The sequence below is a fragment of the Pituophis catenifer genome, unplaced genomic scaffold (genome assembly GCF_029215685.1).
Source record: "Pituophis catenifer annectens isolate HBS135680 unplaced genomic scaffold, rPitCat1.0.hap2 SCAF_17, whole genome shotgun sequence".
Lineage (NCBI taxonomy): Eukaryota > Metazoa > Chordata > Lepidosauria > Squamata > Colubridae > Pituophis > Pituophis catenifer.
In genome coordinates this window covers 5154052-5177475 of record NW_027256897.1, presented here as the reverse complement: position 1 = coordinate 5177475, position 23424 = coordinate 5154052, and the positions used below count along the sequence as shown (strand labels likewise).

Here is a 23424-nt window from a genome sequence, read left to right as displayed (position 1 = left end):
TGATGGGGGAAAGATGATCAGCTCGGCAGCTAATTCTGATATATTTTTTTTTTTCCTTTCCAGGGGCTTTGGAAGAAGCGGACCAGAATTTATCAAGTCCAGAAGAAGTGTTTCATTCCGGACACTCGCGAAATTCAAGCTATGCCAGCCAGCAGTCCAAAATCTCTGGTCAGTGTCCCATCCCACCGAGAGCCGAGTTTTCATGAGCCGATCTTAGTGGTGCTCCGATTTCTAACCGTCTTTTTTCCAGGCAGAACCAGACCTAAAACAAAACGATAAAATGATACAATTGCATTACCCTGTTTCCCCGAAAATAAGACCCAACCGGAAAATTAGCCCTAGCATGATTTTTCAAGATTCTTGTAATATAAGCCCTACCCCAAAAATAAGCCACAGTTAAGATCATCAGCCAGACGGATGCAATTAATACTGTATTTCCCCAAAAATAAAATCTAACCAGAAAATAAGCCTTGGTAGTACAGTGGTCTAAAGTACCCTGTTATTAAGACCAGCTGCCTGCAATTACTGCAGGTTCAAATCTCGCCAGGCTCAAGGTTAACTCAGCCTTCCATCCTTTCTAAGGTAGGTAAATTGAGGACCCAGTTGTGGGGGCAATAAGCTGACTTTGTATAAATATACAAAAGAATGAAGGCTATTGCTTAACGCATTGTAAGCCGCCCTGAGTCTCCGGAGAAAGGCGGCATATAAATCAAATAAAAAATAAGCCCTAATGCATCTTTTAGAGCAAAAAATGATATAAGACCCGGTTTTATTTTGGGGAAAACATGGTAGTAATTAAAAAAAAAAATTATCCTAACTTAAACCAATGAGAGTTTTCATTTTCTTTTTACTGGGGTGGCAATGTTTAATAAATATAGGTAGTTTTATCTTTTATGCTAGCTAAACCAGCAAGAATCGTTGGTGGTTGTTGTTGTTTTTACTGTATACTGTAAAATTTACATTATTGCTGTAAGTTTGGGATATTCACAGCCCAAGGCATTGTGATGGAGTATTAGTACTGCTTTGTAAAGTCTTAGTAAGGCCACACCTGGAGTACTGCATCCAATTTTGGTCACTCCATTACAAAAAAAGATATTGAGACTTTGGAAAAAGTGCAGAGAAGAGCAAACTAAGAGGATTAAAGGCTTGGAGAGTAAGACATATGAAGAACATGTCAGCACTCCAAGCTACATTCATTCCAGTGCTGACATAAGGAAGAGAAGAGGACACTTGACTCTTCACCTACTTATTTTCCCTGAAGATATTATCCCCTAAGAGATGGGATGGAAGGGGCAACATTCCTATGAGCTGAAGTAGTAGATATGGGAAGAGTGACTTGGAAGATGGCCAATGAGACGCAGAGAATTGGGGAACGGAAAGGGAGGGTTTGGGGTCAGAAGGTCAGTGCTGACTACGATGGAGTCGGGGACAGATTGTTGTGCTCAATAAATGAAAGATTTCATCAAAGACTATTTGTTTGGAAATGCAGTTTATTTGAGACGACATCGTAACCTGACAGAACAGTTGCAGGATTTGGGTTTGGCTAGTCTAGAGAAAAGAAGGACTTGTGGAGGGGGACATGATAGCAATATTCCAGTATTTGAGGGGCTGCCACAAAGAAGAGGGGGTCAAATTATTCTACAAAACAGCAGAAGGCAAGACAAGAAGCAATGGATGGAAACTAATCAAGGAGAGAAGCAACTTGGAATTAAGGAGAAACTTCCTAATAGTGAGGACCATTAACCAGTGGAACAGCTTGCCACCAGAAGTTGCAGGTGCTTCATCACTGGCGGTTTTGAAGAAGAGACTGGACAGTCACTTGTCTGAAAGGGTATAGGGTCTCCTGCTTGAGCACGGGGCTGGACTAGAAGACCTCCAAGGCCCCTTCCAGCTCTATTCCGATTGAGTTGCTGTTAAACAGAGAGGGAGATAGCTAAATTCATGTAGGATGGTTTATCCTACATGATAATCGGTTTATCTTGTTAGTCCTGAAGACTAAAGATCACCTCTGCGGTGAAGGTAGCATCTCAGGTAACATCCTCGGTAGAAGAGGTACGTCTCCATCTCCTGCTAAGAAGCTTCAGATGTTCTTCTGGTGGGCCATTTTGTCGGGAACAAAACGCTGGATTCAGATGGTTCCCGGCCTGCCCATCAAGGTTGTCCTGATGTTCTCGTTTGCAGGATACAGCACCGAGCACTCCAGATCCTCCAGCCTGTCGGACCTGACCCACCGCCGGAACACGTCAACCAGCAGCAGCGCCTCCGGAGGTCTCAGCATGACGGTCGAATGCCCTGAAGGCGAACGGGAGCACAGGTTGGAGAAGCCACCGAGACCCCCCAGGCCAAACCTTTTGTCGGACAGATCTTCTCGGTAAGTACAGTCTGAGCTGGAATGGCAGAGGAGAACATCTCTGTTGTGACCTAGGCTTACTGAGTCATTACAAGGCACAATTAGTCCCAAATAAACCTATTTTCTTGTAACATCTAAGAATTACGTTCATTCCCAGCTGAGTCCCAATTAGTTGCAAAAAACAAGTCCTTCGGAAGAAGTCCTTCAGGGTAATCACCAACCTTTATCTTTGACACCCTGCCAAAGGCCTTACTTGGCAAAGCCCCATGACATTCAGAAACAAACAAGAAATGCCGACGGGAAACAGAGTTAGCAACGTTGCTTACCTACAAAGAGCCCAAGAGCCTTTGCTGCTCTTTTAAGCCTTATGGGAGGGGCCAATCATCTCCTGGCCTTACTTCCAAGTCATCCCTTTTGTTTTAATTGTTTGTGCCTTCTGGCAGATTTGCGCATGCGCGCACTAGGAGCAGGATCCTCCAGTTTCTCTGCTGTCCGACTCTGGGGGCTCCGGAGTCCGCACATCACTCCCAGATGGCCCTGGCCCCATCTCTGCTTCTGACACAGTGCCCTCATCCGAGCCTTCCCCAGAGTCCAGGACTGGGCCATGTTCCTCCCCAGCCTCCTCACTGTCCGACTAATGCCACCTCTGCAGGCTGCTGGCAGACCACAACAGTCTCTTCCGTCTTAAAATAAATCTGGCACTTAAGGTCATTTGGTTGCAAACGTCACATATTGCTTTTTTTTAATACATGTCTTTGTTCACCTCTTTTCCGGCAGAAGGAAAAAGGATTCTGTAGAAAGCCATCCCACCTGGGTGGACGACACCCGGATCGACGCAGGTGACATTGTGGAGAAGATCATGCAAAGCCAAGATTTCACCAACGTCAGCAACACTGAAGGTGAGATATCCCGCCTCCTAATAGCAATAGCACTTAGACTTATATACTGCTTCACAGTGCTTTTACAGCCCTCTCTAGGCGGTTTACAGAGTCAGCCTCTTGCCCCCCAACAATCTGGGTCCTCATTTTACCCACCTCAGAAGGACAGAAGGCTGAGTCAACCTTGAGCCGGTGAGATTTGAACTCTGGCAGTTGGCAGAGTTAGCCTGCAGTACTGCATTTTAATCACTGTGCCACCATGGCTGATAAATGGATGGATGGATGGATGGATGGATGGATGGATAGATAGATAGATAGATAGATAGATAGATAGATAGATAGATAGATAGATAGATAGATAGATAACCCCCCCCCTTTTTTTTAAGCTCTTTTTTAGCTCTTTCTAGCTTTTAGCTTTTAAGTGTAAATTGGGTTTTAATTGGATCGTTTTAAATTGTGGACCAAAGCTGTATAATTCTTTTAATTGATTTTAAATTTTGTATTGGTATGTTTTTTATCCTTGGCTGTGCACCGCCCTGAGTCCAATAGGAGAAGGGCGGTATATAAATTGAAATAATAATAATAATAATAATAATAATAATAATAATAATAATAATAATAATAATAATAATAATAATAGATAGTCAGACAGAGATAAATAGGAATAGCACTTAGACTTATATACCGCTTCGCAGTGCTTTCACAGCCCTCCCTAAATGGTTTACAGAGTCAACCTATTGCCCCCAACAATCTGGGTCCTCATTTTACCCACCTCGAAAGGACGGAAGGCTGAGTCAACCTTGAGCCGGTGGGAATCGAACTGCTGGCAATCACCAGAGTTAGTCTCTCTAAGCGGTTTACAGAGTCGGCCTATTGCCCCCAACAATCTGGGTCCTCATTTTACCCACCTCGAAAGGATGGAAGGCTGAGTCAACCTTGAGCCTGGTGAGATTCGTTCTGCCAAATTGCAGGCAGTCAGCAGAAGTAGCCTGCAGTACTGCACTCTAACCACTGCGCCACCAAGCTTTCACCCCATTTTCCTTCACCTGTTGTGCAGCCTTCCAACTTTCCAATTTCACCACCAACTGGAGCCTGCCTTGAACTTCGTCTCCCAGAATTCCTAAGCCTTGGCTGGGGGATTCTAGGATTGAGAGCCCAAACCCCTGTGCCAGGCACTTATTTGTCAGACACAAGCAACCAGAGCCATTCGTAAGTAGCTGAAGAAAGCAATTTTATTGTTTTCTGCCTGAGTTACAAGAATCTTTCCAGATCACTTGCCTTCCTCTGGAAACGACTAGATTCATAGCTCTTGAGAAAGTTCAAGCTTGTGCCTCTTGCAGTTGCTCAAGGATTCCAAGCTAGGCCCCTGCTTGACCCTTCCTTCCAGCCGAGCTGGCATTTTCCCAACATCTTTTAAGAAAGGCTAAAATATTTTCCTCCTGGATATCTCTGCAATTGCAGCCCTCTTCGTTTTTGTCTTCCAGATAGTAACCTGAGGCTGTTTGTGAGCCGAGATGGCACAACTACCCTAAGCGGGATTCAGCTAGCAAACAGGTATGGTCCTACTGCAGTCGCTTTTCGATACTTGGGGTTTAAGCCTCAGGAGGAATGCAGGATTTTCTAAGTGTATCTGTTGTTGGCCCGCCAGCAGCCAGCAGAGCTGGCAGCAGATTCGGACAGTGAGGAGGTTGGGGAGAAACGTGGGCCAGTCTCTGGAGTCTGGGGAAGGCTCAGACGAGGGCTCTGAGTCGGAGGCAGAGAGGGGGCCAAGACCATCTGGTAGTTCTTTGCTGCCTCCGGAGTCTCAGGAGTTTGACATCAGAGAGGCAGAAGAACAGCGGGAGCCTGTTCCCAGTGTGTGCATGCGCAGAGTTACCAGAAGACAAGAACAATTAAGGAAACAGGGTCGACTTGGGAGTAAGGCTTGGAGACGATTGGCCCCTCCCATAAGACATAAAAGAGAAGCGAATGGGAAGTGAGCTTTTGCAGGAAGCAATTAGTTCATCTGGTCGGTTAAAGCTCTGGAAAAGCTCTGTTTGACTCTGGGCTAAGTTTGGCCTTGCCCTGCGTTTGGCAATTAGCTCTCTGGCTGCATTCCAAGGTAGATAAGGTGGGTGTTTGTAAACACTCCCCTGAAAGACTGTTTAAGAAGCCTTTCGGACTGAATTAAAGAGGTTTGCCAGAACTAAGATTGTGCTGGCTGCTGAAGTCTAGGTCAAAACAGTATCTTTGTACGCTTAGAGCCCCAAACCGATCCATGTTTCTTAGTTTAAGTCAAAATCTCGTCCTTCTGTTCTTTTAAACCACACATTCTTCTATCACAGTGTCTTTCTCCTGCCTTTTTTTCCTGCAGAGTCTCGTCTGGAGTTTACGAGCCAGTGGTCATCGAAACCCATTAAATGCGAACTAGATGGGTCCCCCGGATGGAAACCTGTCTCAGCAGTTAGGGTGGGTGGTCATTTCCTCCCCCACCCCACACCGTTTTTCTTTCTTCCTTTCTTTTTCTTTTTTAATCTTCTCTGCACATAACATTCCGGGCAGGACTTCTCAAAATTTTTTTGGAATCCAAGCACTCCTCACCTGCCCAGAGGTACTTCATAAACAGGCACTTTATGTGGGATCTGGGAAGGTAACGTCGACGATATTCAGAAAGCACGGGATCAACCATCCTGCCCACATGCAACGGCTCCCTTGGAGGGACAGCAACTCAGGATGGCTCTTGTGCCAAGCACCACGGTTCGGCGAGCGTGGTTTGACCAATCCTTTCTCCGCCACCTAGTTTACACCACTGTGAACACTTCCCTCCCGCTCTCCCGTCCAAGAAAGTCTCAAATTGGAAACCTTGCTTAGTCGCGACCGTCGTGAAGATTCAACGGTTGGTTCATCTGCATCTCCTCTCTTGCATTTATCCCTCCAAGGGCTGATACGCAAGGAACGAAGGTCCAGCTACGTCACCGCTTTGAACCCAGAAGTCCTCCCCACGTTCTGTCTTTCATAGGAAACCGCTTGTGTGTGTTTGTGGTCTCCTCAGAAACTTTCTTTCAAGCATCCGTGAGCCATGGAAAGCTTTGCAGATGCTGAGTGCAGTTCAGGTTCTAGCTTGAAGTCCTCCTTCTCCTGCAGGACAAGGAAGGGGGATGACCTCGGCCAGCTACCATGCAAGGCGACTCTTGAAGAACCTCAAATGTGCTCAGCTTTTGGTTTTCCTCAATGGGAACCGCTCTTGACTTTTTCATTTTTTAAAAAAAAAGAACATTAGTTTTGGGTAACACACACACACACTGCTGCCAGGTGAGGGGTGGAGAAGCTCCAAGTTCTGTTTTCGCTCGGTAGTACAGTCGAAAAATATTCCGTATCAGTTCCAACATCGTTGCCTTCTAGACGCAAAACACGTTGGGTTAGGATTCTCCTCGGTTGGGTTTCGATTTGAAACAGAAGCATTGAGCATTGAGAAGGTTAAGCCAGGGGCCTCCTTTCCTCCCATCCAAACATGGTGGAGAAGGTTCCATCACAACATGCCAAAATGTTCCCCGGTCACTTGCTTTCCCATAGAGCATGTTGGAGTCTGTGATGAATCCAAACTCCATAAGCAATGAAATGAGGAAGGTAGCATCAGCGATCATCACTCAACTGTTACGTCCTCAACTGAGTTCTACTGGTTTTTTGGGGGGGGGGTGGGACTTCCTGGATTTGTCTTTCCATCAGATGGATGCTTTTATTGCCCTCTCCATCCAGATGTTGAGATTTCTGTAGGAAACACAGCAAGTTTTAGAGCTCGGTGTAGAAGCTATGAGGCTGGTTTTCCCCATGTTGCATTCTTACATTGGTCTTCTGCAAGCTACATCTAGAAGACCTGCACAGTTTCATCCTACGTATAGGGTGTTTCTCCCCCCACCCCTTCACTTGTTGCTTTTGTGGGGGGTGGGGAGGGAAAGACTCAGGTTTTCCCCATTTCAAGAAAGTAGCTTGGCCTTGATCGAGGCATCAATTGAGTGCATACACACATACATTTCACTTGGTTTAGTAATGGCTTGAGGTGTCATCTCCTCCACATGCCTTTAGACTACTGACTGGTCTAAACAAGAGTGGGCAAATGGTATTCAGAACAGGGTCAAGAATTGAGGAGAGGGGCACCTGGACATTGGTGGTAGCAAGGGAGTCATCAGTGATGAGGATCTGCCAGAAGTTGGGTTCTCCACCCAAACCACTGACCAGAACGTTCCTCTCCTATCTCAGCTGAGCTAGCCAAAGGTGGTATGAGTTGAAGACTCCAACCCAGCTCGAGGCCGATCAAGAGAGCCTCAAACCCGCCCTGACCATCCTAGATTGACCCTGATCTCCAGCAAAAAGGAGAAACTTGGGAACAGTCTAGAATCTCCAGGAGAGACCTGGAAAACTTCATCTGGAAGTTGGTGGCCTTGTGAAATCTTGGCCATGTCAGAAGAGGTCCTCTGGAACTTTTCTATAACGGGACCACCACGATTCACATGCTAAGAAGGACCTGGGGCATGGGAAGAAGCCCAAGCTTCTTGAGATATCTCTGTTGGTCTCCAGTGGCCTGTCCCACCACGAATGGGTGAAGCAGTACAACTTAAATATATGTGTTTTTTTTTCTTCTCCTGGTGAGCAAATTCTGCTTTTTATGATATTGGTCACACCTAGCCAAGCACTATGTGGGACAGTAAACCTAGAGATACCGTTTGGAAAATGGTTGCTTTTTAATTTGACCTTCTTACACCACGGTTTAACCTCCTTTCTCCTCCCCATTTTGATTTTTTGAAATATATTGATTTTTTGTTGTTGTTGTCGTTGATCAACCCAGCAGGCTGGTGTAACGTTGCGAATTTTGGAGGGAGGGAAGGGTTTAAATCATTGTTTCATTGCTTATCTAGTATGCGTCGGGCTGTTGTTTTATAATGATGTCTAACTTGAGCAGGGAGGGAGGAAAGCAACAAAGGAGTTTTGATTTCTCTCTAGTTTCTCGCTTGTTGCGTTCCTTCAACATTTGGGGGGGGTTTCGGCGCTCGCCCATCCATCGGAGAACCAAGATTTGGTGAAACATCGAAACGGCACCCCCAACCCAAGCTGTGAATCCAGCTTAGCCAGCAAGGAAGCGAGCACAGCTGGATTCTGTTCTCCTTCCACGCATGGACTTGTTTTTGGGCTTGGTTGGTTCTGCAGCAGGAAAAAAAAAATTCCTCTTGAGCAGAAGTTCTCAAGAGAAGAGATGAGCTGTTTCTGGAAAGGGTGAAGAAACATCCACACCCTCCGATTTTGCAAAATGGCAATGAGACCATGAGAATAATTCATTCAATTTTTTTTTGCAAAATGGCAACGAGGCCGTCCAATTTTGCAAAATGGCAATGAGACCATGAGAATAATTCAATTTTTTTTTTTTTTGCAAAATGGCAACGAGGCCGTCCAATTTTGCAAAATGGCAATGAGGCCGTGAGAATAATTCATTCAATTTTTTTGCAAAATGGCAACGAGGCTGTCCAATTTTGCAAAATGGCAATGAGGCCATGAGAATAATTCAATTTTTTGCAAAATGGCAACGAGGCCGTGAGAGCAGTTCATTTCCCAGTGAAGAATTTGTACAAGGCAAGTTGCAAAGAAAGCATCTTCCTATCTCGGGTGCAAATCTAGCACGCTTCCCAGTTTCCCCCAGCGCCCGCTCTAATCTCTTCAGAAAAATTTATTCCCTATTTTTTTATTTTATTAACGCTTTTTTAAAAAAAAAAAATAGTTCCGCAGTGACCCGCTCCCAAATGGCTTGCTTACTTCTTTTTTTATTATTATTATTATTATGCTTCCTTCTGCAGTTAAATCTTCCCCTTTGGAAAAAAATAAAAGTTTTAAAAGGAAAGGAAAGGGAAAAAAAAACTTGATCGAGGCAGCTGGGCTGCACTCAGGTTGTAAACCTCTGGAAGGTGATTTCCTCCCATTCCACTAAGGTACGGATCAGGATGCCCCCTCCTGGAGAGGGGATCCACCAGAGAGCAGATCTCTCCTTCATGTGTGATCTCAGGAGCTGTTTGAAGAAAATGCCATTTCCCTTTCAAGTTGGCTACCCTTCCTTCTTTAGGCTCTGTAGACAGAGCTGGTCTCTTAGAGGCACAATAATTTCTCTGACACCCAAACTTTGTGGCTGTCCAGTTTTCCCCCCTCGGGAAAAAAAGAATAATAATCTGACTTTTCCCACCTAAGCCAACTTCAAAGCTGCATGACTTTTCCCTCTTCCCTCGCCAGCTTCCAAGGACAAAGATCCTTTTTGCCCTGACTCCCAAAAATCAAACGAACTTGGAATGTAAAAGAATAAACTCGAATAAATTCTTAACCCGTGCTTTAAGAAGTGACGTTTTTCTTAAGTTTGCTGTTGCTTTTTAAGCCCATATTTTTCAGGGGTTTGTTAAGAAAAGAGAGAAGAAAAAGAAATCGCGTTTTATTTTCTTGAAAAGCAAACGAAACTTTTTAGAGATTTCGAAAGGCACCCGCGATTTATATTCAGATATTTCTATAAGCAGGAAAGATATTTTTGGAAGAGAGAAAAAGAAATTTTAAAAAAAACCCAGGACTATGCAAAATTTAAGGTAGAGAATTGCCGGAAGAGATAGTTTTGATGTGTACTGAAATCTGAAAAGTAGATTAAAACTCAAATCCTTAAACAGCATTTATAGAAAATATTTTTTTTTTTAATTTTTCCTTCCACCCACCCCTGCTGCTCCATTTCCAAATATATTTTTCAAAAAGTATTGGGCCCGGAGAAGAATCAGTCATAGAACTACATATTCCCCGGTTTTAACTTGTTCTTCTAGTATTTATCATTTTTGTATTGAATGCTGTGCTGTCTTTGATTCAAACAGTCTTTGTTTTGTATTCTCTGTTACCTGGTAGAAAAGCCACAGTTATAAAAAGAAGAAAAATCACTATAAAATCAAATGTCGTAATGGTTTTGGGGGGGCGGAAATAAAAATTGGGTTTTCTTTGGTACATCACAATTAGCGTCTCGCTGTTTTTTTCGTTTTGCTTCCGAAATCTTGACGCGCGCACACAGCTGATCTCAAATCCTGGAGATTACATGGATGCAATAGACAATTAAATTTTCTTTTCTTTTTCTTTTTATTAATATCAATAAAAAGGAGCAACATATTCAAAATCCATATAGACAGTGTGTTGTCTGGTTACAGTTCTTTTGAGTAATAAGCATCACAATAATTAAAATAGTATTCTCTAAAAGTAATCTCATAATAACTGCTTTTTCCCTCATAACATCAATACATATTGTTAATACTAATCAAAATTAATCAAAATTAATAAGTTACGGTAAACAATCCTAATAAGATTGATCTTTCTCTTATGGTTTTTGAAGTTCTTACTCCTATTTCTCTTATCAGTAGAACAGATCCCATACCTCAAAATATTCAGTGTCTTCCTTAATTTCAAACATTAGTTTATTCATTTCTGCACATTCTAAAATTTTTGTTATCTTCTGTGGGCATCTCCTCGCCCTTCCAATGTTGTGCGAGCACGATTAACACATGTATTATTAAATATACATTTCTTTTACTATATTTGTCAGGTATGATGCCCAACAGAAATATTTCCGGTTTTAAATCAATATGTTCCTTTATTATTTTTTCTAGCCTGGTGCTTACTTTGGACCAGGTTTTTTTTTTTTTTTTTTGCTTTCGGGCATGTCCACCACATGTGGTAATATGGACCTAGGGTTTGCTTGCACTTCCAACACTTAGCAGACAAATTCTTAAACATTCTAGCTAATCTTGCTGGAGGGAAGTTGAAGTTGATGTAGCGGCTACGAGTCACTTTGAACCACGAAATGAGCAGCATATAAATTTCAGAAATCTGGAAATAGTTTTGCTGTTGCCGTCTTTCAGTATGTTTTGGTTACCTACCCACTAATGGATCACATCCACTTCTATATATTCTGACCTTTCTTTCATCAGGATTTTGGATAATCCACTTGGTTTAATATCTAGTTTCTTGCCCAAAAAGATTTGACAGGCCCATTGACTCAAACATCAACAGTCAAAGTTCTTTCCTTAAACTTACAAAGGTATAGCAGGTGGGGAGGAGGGAGAAAGTTCAGTTTCAAATCATCTGCCGGCTACTAAATTATTTCAATTTATCTGCAAAGTGCTAAATTAGGGAAGGCTGTCCTAACCTCTTCCGAGAATTGCAAGCAAGTAACCCAAGTAACTTGAAGTAAAGGAACAGGTTGGCTCAGTGGCTAAGATGCTGAGCTTGTCAATTGAAAGGTCGACAGTTCAGCGGTTCGAGTCCCTAGCGCCGCATAATGGGGTTAGCTCCTGTTCCTTGTCCCAGCTTTTGCGAACCTACCAGTTGGAAAGCATGTAAAAAAGTAGAAAAATAGGGACCACCTTTGGTGGGAAGGGAACAGCGTTCCGTGCACCTTTGGCGTTGAGTCATGCCGGCCACATGACCACGGAGACGTCTTTGGACAGCGCTGGCTCTTTGGCTTTGAAACAGAGATGAGCACCGCCCCCTAGAGTCGGGAACGACTAGCACAGATGTGCGAGGGGAACCTTTACCGTAACCCAAGTAAGAATTGGAGTGAAGCAAGGATAAATGGAAAACCGCAGTCAATCCATTCCAAATTGCGAGGTCAAAATGCAAAACTTACTGTCATTGAAATATCTCTGTGAAATTAAAATATAAAGACCCTACAAAATGAAAAACAAAATCCATATATTGAACTATATTGAACTACAAAGCAGAAATGTTTTCATAATAGCTTTTTTTTTTTAATTTACTTGATTTGGGTAGAGTTTCTCAACCACGGCAAACCGAAGATAGGTGGATCAAATTCCAGGATTCTGGGAGTTAAACATTGCCAAAGTTGAGAAACTTGGATGTTTGAACCAGGGCAAAAGGAATTAGATAATTTTACGATTATGTTACGAAACTTTATGTTCATTACAGAAAAGGGAAAGTAACTACCAGTACATTCTTTACAAAAAAAAAAAAAAAACCTGCAATGGTTAGATGTTTGCCCATAAGTCCTATTTTTGCTTTTCAGAGGAATAGAATAGAATAGAATAGAATAGAATAGAATAGAATAGAATAGAATAGAATAGAATAGAATAGAAGTTGGAAGGGACCTTGGAGGTCTTCTAGTCTAACCCCTTGCTTACGCAGGAAACTCTACACCACTTCAGATAAATGGTTATCTAACCTCTTCTTAAAAACTTCCAGTGGTGGAGCATTCACAACTTCTGGAGACCAGTTGTTCCACTGATTAATTGTTCTAACTGTCAGGAAATTTCTCCTTAGTCCTAAATTGCTTCTCTCCTTGATTAGTTTCCACCCATCACTTCTTGTCCTGCCCTCAGGTGCTTTGGAGAATAGCTTGACTCCCTCTTCTTTGGGGCAGCCCCTGAGATATTGGAAGACTGCTATCATGTCTCCCTTAGTCCTTCTTTTCATTAAACTAGCCATGCCCAGTTCCTGCAACCGTTCTTCATGTGTTTTAGCCTCCAGCCCCCTAATCCTCTTGGTTGCTCTTCTCTGCGCTCTTTCTAGAGTCTCCACATCTTTTTGTACATCATGGTGACCAAAACTGGATGCAGGATTCCAAGTGTGGCCTTAATACCAAGTGGTATTAACACTTCACGTGATCTTGATTCTATCCCTCTATTTATGCAGCCTAGAACTATTGGCTTTTTCTGGTGCAGTAAAAGGTGCAGTAAAATGCATCCCAAGCCCCAGATAGAATAAAACTGATTATGAAATTGCCCAGCGCTTTAAAAAAATAATAATAAATTTTGGGAGGTTGGAAAGCAAACACTGGACATCAGTGAACCTTTGAGGCCTGGATTTCCAAAAATGCCATGCTCAAAATAAGATGACGGTGTAAAATTATCTGAATCTCCTCCCCAAATTTCAATTCAATCCTCACTGGAAGAATTTTTTAAAAAAGAGTGGGAGAGAGAGGGGAAAATTTAGAATCCATATTAAAATAGCAGCTGATCCATTTTGAAGACTTTGATCACACTTCCTCTAAGGGCACCGTGCAAAACTTATATTTTCCTATTTCCTATGTATATTTAGCCTTTTGGGAGAGTAATATAGATCTATTTCGGACTCTATATTAGTCTCCTAATAGGCAGCAAAATGCATGCTTGCTGTCTGAAGAAGCCTAGGATAGTGGATGTGATTTCACTGAGCTATGGCTGCAATTTGAGAAACTTGGTTTACGTAGGAAAATACCCAGTTGAAGATAGATAGATAGATAGATAGATAGATAGATAGATAGATAGATAGGTATGTATGTATGTATGTATGTATGTATGTATGTATGTATGTATAGAGAGGGAGAGAGAGAGAGAGAGAGTATACATATATATATATATATATATATACATATATATGTAGGTCTTTGGTTATTCGGGTCTTCTCCCACATAAAATTGGAAGTGTCTTGGCGACGTTTCGACGAAGTCTCATTCGTCATCTTCAGGCTGGTGTTCTCGGCTTCGTGCTTCCAGGAGCAATTTGCTCCTGGAAGTACGAAGCCGAGAACATATATATATATGATATATGATATATATATATATATATATATATATATATATATATATATATATATATATATATATATATATATATATATATATATATATGATATTTTCTGAGGTTTTCGCGGGTGTTTGTATGTTGGTCTTTGGTTATTCAGGTTTTCTCCCGCGTAAAATTGGAAGTGTCTTGGCGACGTTTCGACGAAGTCTCATTCGTCATCTTCAGGCTGGTGTTTTCGGCTTGGTGCCGAAACAGAGCTTCATGTAGAAGCTTCTACATGAAACAGAACCTGAAGATGACAGGGTTGTGAGCCTGTCGAAACGTTGCTTTAAGAAAAACTTTTAAAGTCACTGGTAGGATTTTAGCTGAGGTTTTAAAGGACCTTGCAGAGTGCTCTGTAAGGATTTTTAGAAGATTTTAAGATGGGATTTTAACCAGGATTTTAAATATTTTAACCAACTTATTTATAATGACGCTGGAAAACACCCGAGATTTTAATTTTTTGCATATGCACACCCGCAAAAAGGGCTGCAGAAAAACCTTGGTTATGTAGGAAAAACCTGGCTAAAAGAAAAACACACATAAATCCTACGAAGAAGTAAGAAAATAGATATTGTACCTTTACAGGGAGGATATATGAGATGTGGGCGTGGCTTACTGATGAAGGCTAAGGAGCCAGAAATAGATCTATATAAGTCTCACCAGGCAGCAAGGGCTTGCTGGCTGCCAGAAAGAAAAAAGCCCAGAATCGAGTGGATGTGACTCCACTGAGCTAGGGCTGCAGAAAAACCTTGGTTACGTAGGAAAAACCTGGCTAAAAGAAAACACACACACACACACACACACACACACACACACACACACACACACACACACACACACATATATATATATATATATATATATATATATATATATATATATATATACACACACACCTATATTTCCTTATAAATAGTCCTTGACTTAGAAGAATTCGTTTAATGACGGTTCAAAGTTATAACAGCACTGAAAAAAGCGACTTATGACCGTTTTTCGCAGTTAACGACCGTTCCAGCATCCCCCCTGTGATCATGTGATCAAAATTCAGACGTCTGATTCCTATTTATGATCCTGGACTCACGTGATCCCTTTTTGCGACCTTCTGACAAGCAAAACCCCATGGGGGAAGCCTGAGTCGTTTAACAACCGGTTACTAACTTACCAGCTGCAGCGCTTCACTTAAGAACGGGGGGCAAGAAAAGCCGTACAATGGGGTGAAACTCACTTAACACATGTCTCGCTTAATGGAAATTAGGGGCTTCGTTGTGGTCATAAGTCGAGGACTACCTGCATAAGGTAGACTGCACCCCAAAAAATGGTGACCTTCAGCTCAAGTGGCTAAATAAGACGCTGAGCTTGTCGATCAGAAAGGTCGGCAGTTCGGCGGTTCAAACCCCTAGTACCGGTCTCCTGCGTGAGCAGGGGGTTGGACTGGATGACCTCCAAGGTCCCTTCTGACTCTGTTACTGTTACATATCCAGACAGTTGGGAAAACTGCATTGAATTTCCCCCCATGGCTTCCTCTGAACAACTCTTCCCCCTTTTTATTTAAAGAAAAATTAAAATAAAAAATAAATTAAAGCAAGCCCGGAATCATTCCTGATCGATTCAAGTCTTCTCTATATTGAATAAGTCTTTGATTGCCCGGGGATTTATTTATTTTTTTAATTCTCAACCTTTCCGGAAGTCTACATGGGTGCCCCTCTAGAGCTGAACTCTACTGTCCGTGGGAAAAACTTTCGCACGCCCTCTCCGCTCCTGATTGGCCAGCGTGGCCGGAAGTAGGTCATCCTTGCTCAGCCCGCAGAGCCAAGTTGCAGAAGAGCGAGGTGGGATTGGCAGATTGGCAATGGTGAGGCTCGCGTTTTGCACTTTTTTCTTTGATTTTTGCAAAGGGGAGAGGTCCCCCCTTTTTTTGGTTGCTATCTTTTGCAAAAAATAATAATAATAATAATTGCAAAAAGCCCGGGAGGGAGGAGAAAGTGAGAAGGCGCAGTGTTTTGTGTTAAAAACTCTGCAATTGGTTTCTTATTATTATTATTATTATTTAATATGGAGTTCCCTGTTTTGGCTACACTGTCTCCAGTTTTGTGTTGCCTTTCAGATTGCAAAAAGGTTGCGAAATCCTTGCAGGGTGGCGAGGTTTATTTTTATTTCCTGCGTTTTATTTATTTGCTTTGCGAAAAGTAGCAAAGGGAGAAATTTGAAGCAATAAGCAAATAGAAAAAAAATACTGTTTGTTCCCCTCTTTTTTTTTTTTTTTAATATAAATGAGCCCTGCTGATTAAATAGAACTTCCTTTTCTATTTTGGGATGAAATAAATATTTCTTCTGCTGTTTTGCTTTGCTTTGCTTTGCTTTCAGGCCACGGTGAGTGACCAGTTCGTTGGGTATGGCTTGGTGACCTTCAGCTTGGTTCTCTTCGCCTACTATACCATCTGGATTATCGTCCTGGTAGGTCCCGAGTTTTCTCCAGCATTTGATTGAGTGTTTGCCGTTGAGCTGTTTTTGTTTCCCTCCTAACAACAAATGGATTCATTGATTTATCTTCATGATGATCTACCCCTTGAGTATTCTTCCAAGTCTCTCCACAACACCCCCCATCACCACTGGAACAGAATCCTGGATGGATGGATGGATGGGTGGGTGGGTGGGTGGGTGGATGGATGGATGGATGGATAGATAGATAGATAGATGATAGGTAGGTAGGTAGGTAGGTAGGTAGGTAGGTAGGTAGATGATCTATCTAGATCTATCTATCTAGAGAGAGAGTGATAGAGAGAGAGAGAGAGAGAGACGATATATGACTGATAGATAGATAGATAGATAGATAGATAGATAGATAGATAGATAGATAGATAGAGGCAGACAGACAGACAGACAGACAGAGACAGTGATAGAGGTTGAATGGATGGATGGATAGACAAGTTGAATAGATGGATTGGTAGATGAGTGGATGGGAGACAGACAAGTTGAGTGGATGATAGGTAGGTAGGTAGATACAGTACATGGAGACAGACAGACAGACAGTGATAGACAGATGTTGAATGTATGGATGGTGGATGGATAGACAAGTTGAGTAGATGGCTTGGTAGATGGGTGGATGGAAGACAGACAAGTTGAGTGGATGATAGGTAGATAGATAGATACGATAGGTAGGTAGATAGATATGGTAGGTAGGTAGATAAAGGATGGATAGATAGATAGATAGATAGATAGATAGATAGATAGATAGATAGATAGATATAAACAGACAGACACAGACAGAGACTGACTGACTGACTGACTGACTGACTTACTAGCTCAGATTTTAGATTTTGGCAGTGGTTTGCTCTCCGAGCTTCTTTCAATTTAATTTCTGAACATTTCCTTACCAGACTGGGTAACATTATCAGCAGGATTTTCTTGTCCTGTTCTCCTTCGCTTATAAATGTCTCGTGTGCCAGTTGGTTGTGTGATATAGAGATAGAGATTCAGCCAACTAGACAAACAGACAGGTTGAGTGAATAATGATAGATAGATAGATAGATAGATAGATAGATAGATAGATAGATAGGAAAGAGAGATATGATGGAGAGAGAGAGAGGATAAATAGACAGACAAGAGAAAAAAAGATATGATGAAGAGAGAGAATAAACAATAGATAGATGATACATGATTACATTGATAAATCTATGGATGGATGGATGGATGGATAGACGAGAAAAAGAGATATGATGGAGAGAGAAAGGATAGATAGACAGACAGACAGACGAGAGAAAAAGAGATGATGGAGAGAGAGAATATACAATGGATAGATAGATGATACATGATTACATGGTAGATCTATGGATGGATGGATAGATAGATAGATAATCTGTCCTCTTAAACAGCAATGAACAATCCGATTCCCCTTCACATGTTGAGGGATGAGAACAGTCAGCAAATTAATTTAACATTCATTTATTAAATTTCTACCCTGTCCAACTCACTTAAATGACTCTGGATGCTTTAGCACCACATAAATAAAACCATATAAATCTAGGAATAAAAGCACAGTTTAAAAATGCAGCGTACGAGAGGCTCCGTGGTGCTCCCTGAACTCGGCTGTTTTTTTGCAGACGTTTCACGACCCAGCCAGGTGATATCATCAGTGCTAGAAAATCCGCCCAACGTTGGGTTTTAGCCACCTCTCTGCCAACCGATTATCTACAGAAGGGACCACTTTGCCTTATCAACATACACATTTAATAAATAATAAGACAAATTGTGTTAGGGTCTCCTGCTTGAGCGGGAGGATGGACTAGATGACCTGTAAGGTCCCTTCCAACTCTATTAATCTGTTCCTCCTCAGCCCTTCATCGAGAGCGACCACCTCGTTCACAAGTACTTCCTACCCCGAGAATATTCAGTGATCATTCCGGTGGTGGCTGGACTGGTGTTGTTGCTATTTATTGGTGAGTTTCATCCCAGTTTGGGTGTGGCTGACGCACTGGGAGGGGGGGGGAGCTCGAAAGTAGATAAGAAAACCCTTTGAAGATGCTCCATAGCATTTTTCTTCTTTCCTTCAGTCTCGTTTGTCTGATCTGCCCTGCGGGAACCTCGACTTTTAATATTTTATGTGTATTTAAATTAAAAAGTTTAGCTATCCCTTTGCAGCACACAAGCTGAAGCGGCGATCAAAACCCAAGGAAGGTTTGATGTGAAAGGGAAAAAGAAGAAAAACCAGGCATCCAGTATTGTAAATCAGAGGTCCAGGCTTTTGCTCTGGGCGAAGATGTCTCTCCAAGATGTCTCTCCTGCTCTTGCAGAGAGCTTTATTTTTTATACAGTTTTACACAGGCAGATAAAAGGTAGGACAGCAACAGTGTTCTAATTGGACAATCCTCCTCCCTCTTCCCCCACTCAGAAGAAGGTCAGATAACACAGACCAGAGCAAGAATGAGATCATACAGAAAGAAGATAAATGACACCAGAAACGGAAGCTGTGTGCTGCATTCAGTCCGACGTCATTCTCCAAACCCTACAATCCAACTTATAATTATATTCATTCATCTGTTTGATCTTTACTGTCCCTTTGCTTGGTTAGCTGCTTATCCGCTTTGAGTTTTAATTAAGCATCCCTTTCTTTCCAGTGATCATGTATGAATCCTGGATGCCTTTTTAATTTACAGATCGTCCTCGACTTACGACAATTGAGCACAGCATTTCGGTGGCTAAGTGAGACGTCAAAGGAGAATATTTGTAGCTCAGGGTAGAAATGAGGGGTCCTTGGTGCTCTCTTGAGCTACAAGCTCAGAGAGCATCAAGTGAGACATTTGTTAAGTGAAGTTTACCCTGTTTTACGACCTTTCTCGCCACAAAACAAATCCCCGCAGGCATTAAGTTAGTAACACGGTTCTTAGGTGAATCTGACTTCCCCGTGTGACTTGACTTGCCAGAAGGTCACAAAAGTGGGTCTGCAACTGTCATAAATATGAGTCCATCGCCAAGCATCTGAATTTTGATTGCGTGACTGCGAGGAAGCTATAACGGTCGTAAGTGCGAAAAATGGTCCTAAATCACTTTTTCCCATGCCATTATAAACTACGAACAGTCACTAAATGAACTCGCTGTAAATTGAGGGCTAAAGTAAAGGTAAAGATTCCCCTCGCACATATGTGCTAGTCGTTCCCGACTCTAGGGGGCGGTGCTCATCTCCGTTTCAAAGCCGAAGAGCCAGCGCTGTCTGAAGACGTCTCCATGGTCATGTGGCCGGCATGACTCAACACCAAAGGCGCATGGAATGCTGTTACCTTCCCACCAAAGGTGGTCCCTATTTTTCTACTTGCATTTTTTACCTGCTTTCGAGCTGCTAGGTTGGCAGAAACTGGCACAAGGAACGGGAGCTCATCCCGTTATGCAGCACTCGGGATTCGAACCACTGAACTGCCGACCTTTTGATCGGCCAGCTCAGCATCTTAGCCACCGAGCCACCGCGTCCCAAGTTGAGAGCTACCTGTATTTTAATTTTTCTGATTTTCCTTGGCCAGGGAGTGGACGATTTCTACTTTCTTTCTGTGTGTCTCCTTAGGAACTTTTATAACCATCGTGATGTGGAAGAATCAGAAATCGGAAAAAAAATCTGCTTGAGGAGAGGAAGATGGGACATCCCTTCCAGGGTTCAGTTTTGGGGAAAACGGTGCAGCCATTAGCAAGATATTTGGGATGCCACCATTAATCCCATCATCCCCACCCCATCCAGGCATGGACCGAGTTTCCAAACTGTGAATCAAAAGAGATTCAACCTGAAGAGATTCCCCACGTATATGCTACCGAATCTGAAATCCCAGAGCGAGGGTTTCACCCGATCTATGTTTTTTAGGGTCCAAATTTAAGCCTGGAAATTCGACTAGGACTGACGTTTACCAGGCCCCAGTTCTAGTTATGTTTTTTTGTGTTTTTTTAAAAAAATCCTGCTTTTCTCCTGCATCATCTCGTGTGGTGTTTTGTGGTGTCTCTGGATTGCGTTGGTCTTCTTCGTGTGAGCGCCCGCTCAAACTTGTAATTCGCTCCTGAGGGAATGGTTAGATCCTTCCAGAATCATCCTTCGGTTTTCCAGCATAGGGAGAAACCTATTCTTGTCACAGATTTGTTATTCTTAATTTTTTTTAATTTATGTCTCAAATCAAGTGATTGTCGAGATGGTGTTAATGAGTATTAATTGTAAACTTCGAATGACCCAGTTAAACGGCGATTACAAATAGGGCCCACTCCTTTCTCCTAGAAGTGGGGTGTCAAACTCGGTTTCATTGAGGGCCACATCATGGCTGTCTTTGACCTCGGGGGAGGGCATGGCCACGTCACTTGGGTTGGAGGCACCTGTGGTAGCCCGAGAGCTCTGTGAGTGAAAACAGGCTCCCAAACTCCATTTTCGGCTGTGACAGCTTCCTGCAACCCTTTGCCAGAGAAAACAAGGCTCAGGAGGGCCGCGCAAGCTCCGTTTTTGGCAGTGACGGCTTCCTACAACCCTCTGCCAGCTAAAACGGAGCTCAGGAGGGCCGCATGAGCTCTGTTTTTGGCTCCAACTGCCTCCTGCAACCATCTGCCAGCAAAAACAGAACTCAGGAGGGCCGTGCGAGCTCCATTTTCAGCTGCAGCTGCCTCCTGCAACCCTCTGCCAGAAAAACAGAGCTCAGGAGGGCCGCGCGAGCTCCATTTTCGGCTGCGCCTGCCTCCTGCAACCCTCTGCCAACAAAAACGGAGCTCAGGAGGGCCGCGCGAGCTCCGTTTTCAGCTGCCTCCTGCAACCTTCTGCCAGTGAAAATGAAGCTCAGGAGGGCCGCGCGAGCTCCGTTTTCAGCTGGAGCTGCCTCCTGCAACCCTCTGCCAGTGAAAATGGAGCTCAGAAGGGCCTCACACGGCCTTCCCAAGCTCCGTTTTCGCTGGTAGAGGTACCACAGGCCAGTCCTTTGCTGTTTTCAGGGTACACCCCATAGGCCAGATCCAGGCCCCAGCCCTTGAGTTTGACACCCCTGTCCTAGAACGATGAAAAAAAAAAAAAACCAGTTCAAAAGACTTGTTCAAAAGTTTCTTTTTCACTCACAAAAGCCCTCCTCTGCTGATGTCCTCGTTAAATCTCAGCGCAGAAAAGTTTGTTTACTGGGTGAAGGTAGGAATAGTCGTGGAATGTTTCGTTCTAGCACTGTCTTAATTTCTTCAGTTCTCCGCCCAGAAAGGAATGGATCATATTTGTAATTACCGTTTAACTGGGTCATTCGAAGTTTCCAATCTTCACTTTCATTGCACTTTTTTAAAAAAAAACAAAGTGAGGAGGATTAATGTTTGTGCATTTGTGTTAATAATTCAGATAAGATTATGCGCTCCGGGGCTGCAAAATATTCAAATGTTTTCCCCAAAAATAGATTTCTGGATCTCGTTTTCTGCAATATAGATACATTCCTCAGTATTCAAAACTCAGTTTCCTCCCTTCTGGGCCTGGTTATGCAAAGAGGTCTAACAATAAAATGTTTTTCTTATAGTGATTTGTTTTGCCTGCTTCCGTGTGACTCTCGGCGCTTTGTCGGAAAATGAAAGGGTTGTGTGGAGTTTGTGTGTGGCTTCGGGAGGGGGCTATTCTAGGTCTCCTCCTATACAGGTAGTCCTTGACTTATGACCAAAGTTGGGCCCACAATTTCTATTGTTAAGTGAGACATTAAGGAGAAATTTCCTGACAGTTAGAACAATTAATCAGTGGAACAACTTGCCTCCAGAAGTTGTGAATGCTCCAACACCGGAAGTTTTTAAGAAGATGTTGGATAACTATTTGAAGTGATGTAGTGTTTCCTGCCTAAGCAGGGGGTTGGACTAGAAGACCTCCAAGGTCCCTTCCTTGTAGGGCAGGACAAGAAGCAATGGGTGGAAACTAATCAAGGAGAGAAGCAACCTAGAACTAAGGAGAAATTTCCTGACAGTTAGAACAATTAATCAGCGGAACAACTTCCCTGCAGAAGTTGTGAATGCTCCAACACTGGAAGTTTTTAAGAAGAGGTTGGATAACCATTTGTCTGAAGTGGTATAGGGTTTCCTGCCTAAGCAGGGGGTTGGACTAGAAGACCTCCAAGGTCCCTTCCAACTCTATTATTCTAAATTCTAAATTTATGATAAACTCTTTATTGGCCAAGTGTGATTGGACACACAAGGAATTTGTCTTCAGTGCAGAAGCTCTCAGTATACATCTAAGCAACAAGTCATCAATCATAATCATAAAATAACAACCAATCATAAATCATAAGAGACAACCCTCAATGATAGTCACAGGATGCTATATAAGCAATCAACATAAATAATAGGATACTAAATAAAAACAATCGACATAAATCATGAGATACAAACAAGTATCGTATAGCCTTCATTGTACATCATATATTGGTTAACGAAGTTATAATCATAAGAAGCTAAGGAAATAGGTAATAGGAAAGATGAGAAGGAGAATAGAATAGAATAGAATAGAATAGAATAGAATAGAATAGAATAGAATAGAATAGAATAATAGAATAATGAATGGATTGGAATGGAATGGAATAGAATAGAATAATGAATGGAATAGAATTAGAATAGAATAGAATAGAATAGAATAGAATAGAATAGAATAGAATAGAATAGAATAGAATAGAATAGAATAGAATAGAATAATGAATGGATTGGAATGGAATGGAATGGAATAGAATAATGAATGGAATAGAATAGAATAGAATAGAATAGAATAGAATAGAATAGAATAGAATAGAATAGAATAGAATAGAATAGAATAGAATAGAATAGAATAGAATAGAATAGAATTCTTTATTGGCCAAGTGTGACTGAACACACAAGGAATTTGTCTTGGTGCATATGCTCTCAGTGTACATAAAAGAAAAGATACGTTCATCAAGAATCATAAGGTACAACACTTAATGATAGCCATACGGTACAAATTAACAATCAGGAAACAATATCAATATAAATCGAAAGGATACAAGCCACAAAATTACAGTCATACAGTCATAAGTGGGAGGAGATGGGTGGTGGGAACGATGAGAAGATTAATAGTAGTAATACTGTAGGTAATATAGATCTACTAGGTGGTTTAACATCCCAG

The 23424-nt window shown here is 42.3% G+C and overlaps 2 protein-coding genes across 2 annotated transcripts in view; both read left to right on the top strand.

Moving 5' to 3' along the window:
• The window catches only part of EEIG1 (estrogen-induced osteoclastogenesis regulator 1), a 63693-nt gene extending 56815 nt beyond the window's left edge, over positions 1 to 6878 (top strand). The window contains exons 8-12 of the mRNA XM_070955570.1: positions 64 to 168; positions 2182 to 2371; positions 3128 to 3249; positions 4713 to 4782; positions 5582 to 6878. Coding sequence (XP_070811671.1) covers positions 64 to 168; positions 2182 to 2371; positions 3128 to 3249; positions 4713 to 4782; positions 5582 to 5627 — 533 coding nt within the window. The 3' untranslated portion in view covers positions 5628 to 6878. The remainder of the gene's footprint in view (positions 1 to 63; positions 169 to 2181; positions 2372 to 3127; positions 3250 to 4712; positions 4783 to 5581) is intronic.
• An 8755-nt stretch (positions 6879 to 15633) lies between these two features.
• On the top strand, positions 15634 to 21829 carry DPM2 (dolichyl-phosphate mannosyltransferase subunit 2, regulatory). The gene is made up of 4 exons (XM_070955631.1): positions 15634 to 15678; positions 16191 to 16280; positions 18160 to 18262; positions 19879 to 21829. The coding sequence occupies exons 1-4, from the start codon at positions 15676 to 15678 to the stop codon at positions 19935 to 19937; spliced, it is 255 nt and encodes an 84-aa protein (XP_070811732.1). The 5' UTR covers positions 15634 to 15675; the 3' UTR covers positions 19938 to 21829.
• The last annotated feature ends 1595 nt before the right edge of the window (positions 21830 to 23424 follow it).

What these genes read in the sequence shown, in the direction of transcription:
- DPM2 (XM_070955631.1), top strand. An exon ending in CCATCTGGATTATCGTCCTG is followed by an intron (nt 16,281 to 18,159) that starts GTAGGTCCCGAG and finishes GTTCCTCCTCAG; the next exon opens with CCCTTCATCGAGAGCGACCA. An exon ending in GGTGTTGTTGCTATTTATTG is followed by an intron (nt 18,263 to 19,878) that starts GTGAGTTTCATC and finishes GTGTCTCCTTAG; the next exon opens with GAACTTTTATAACCATCGTG.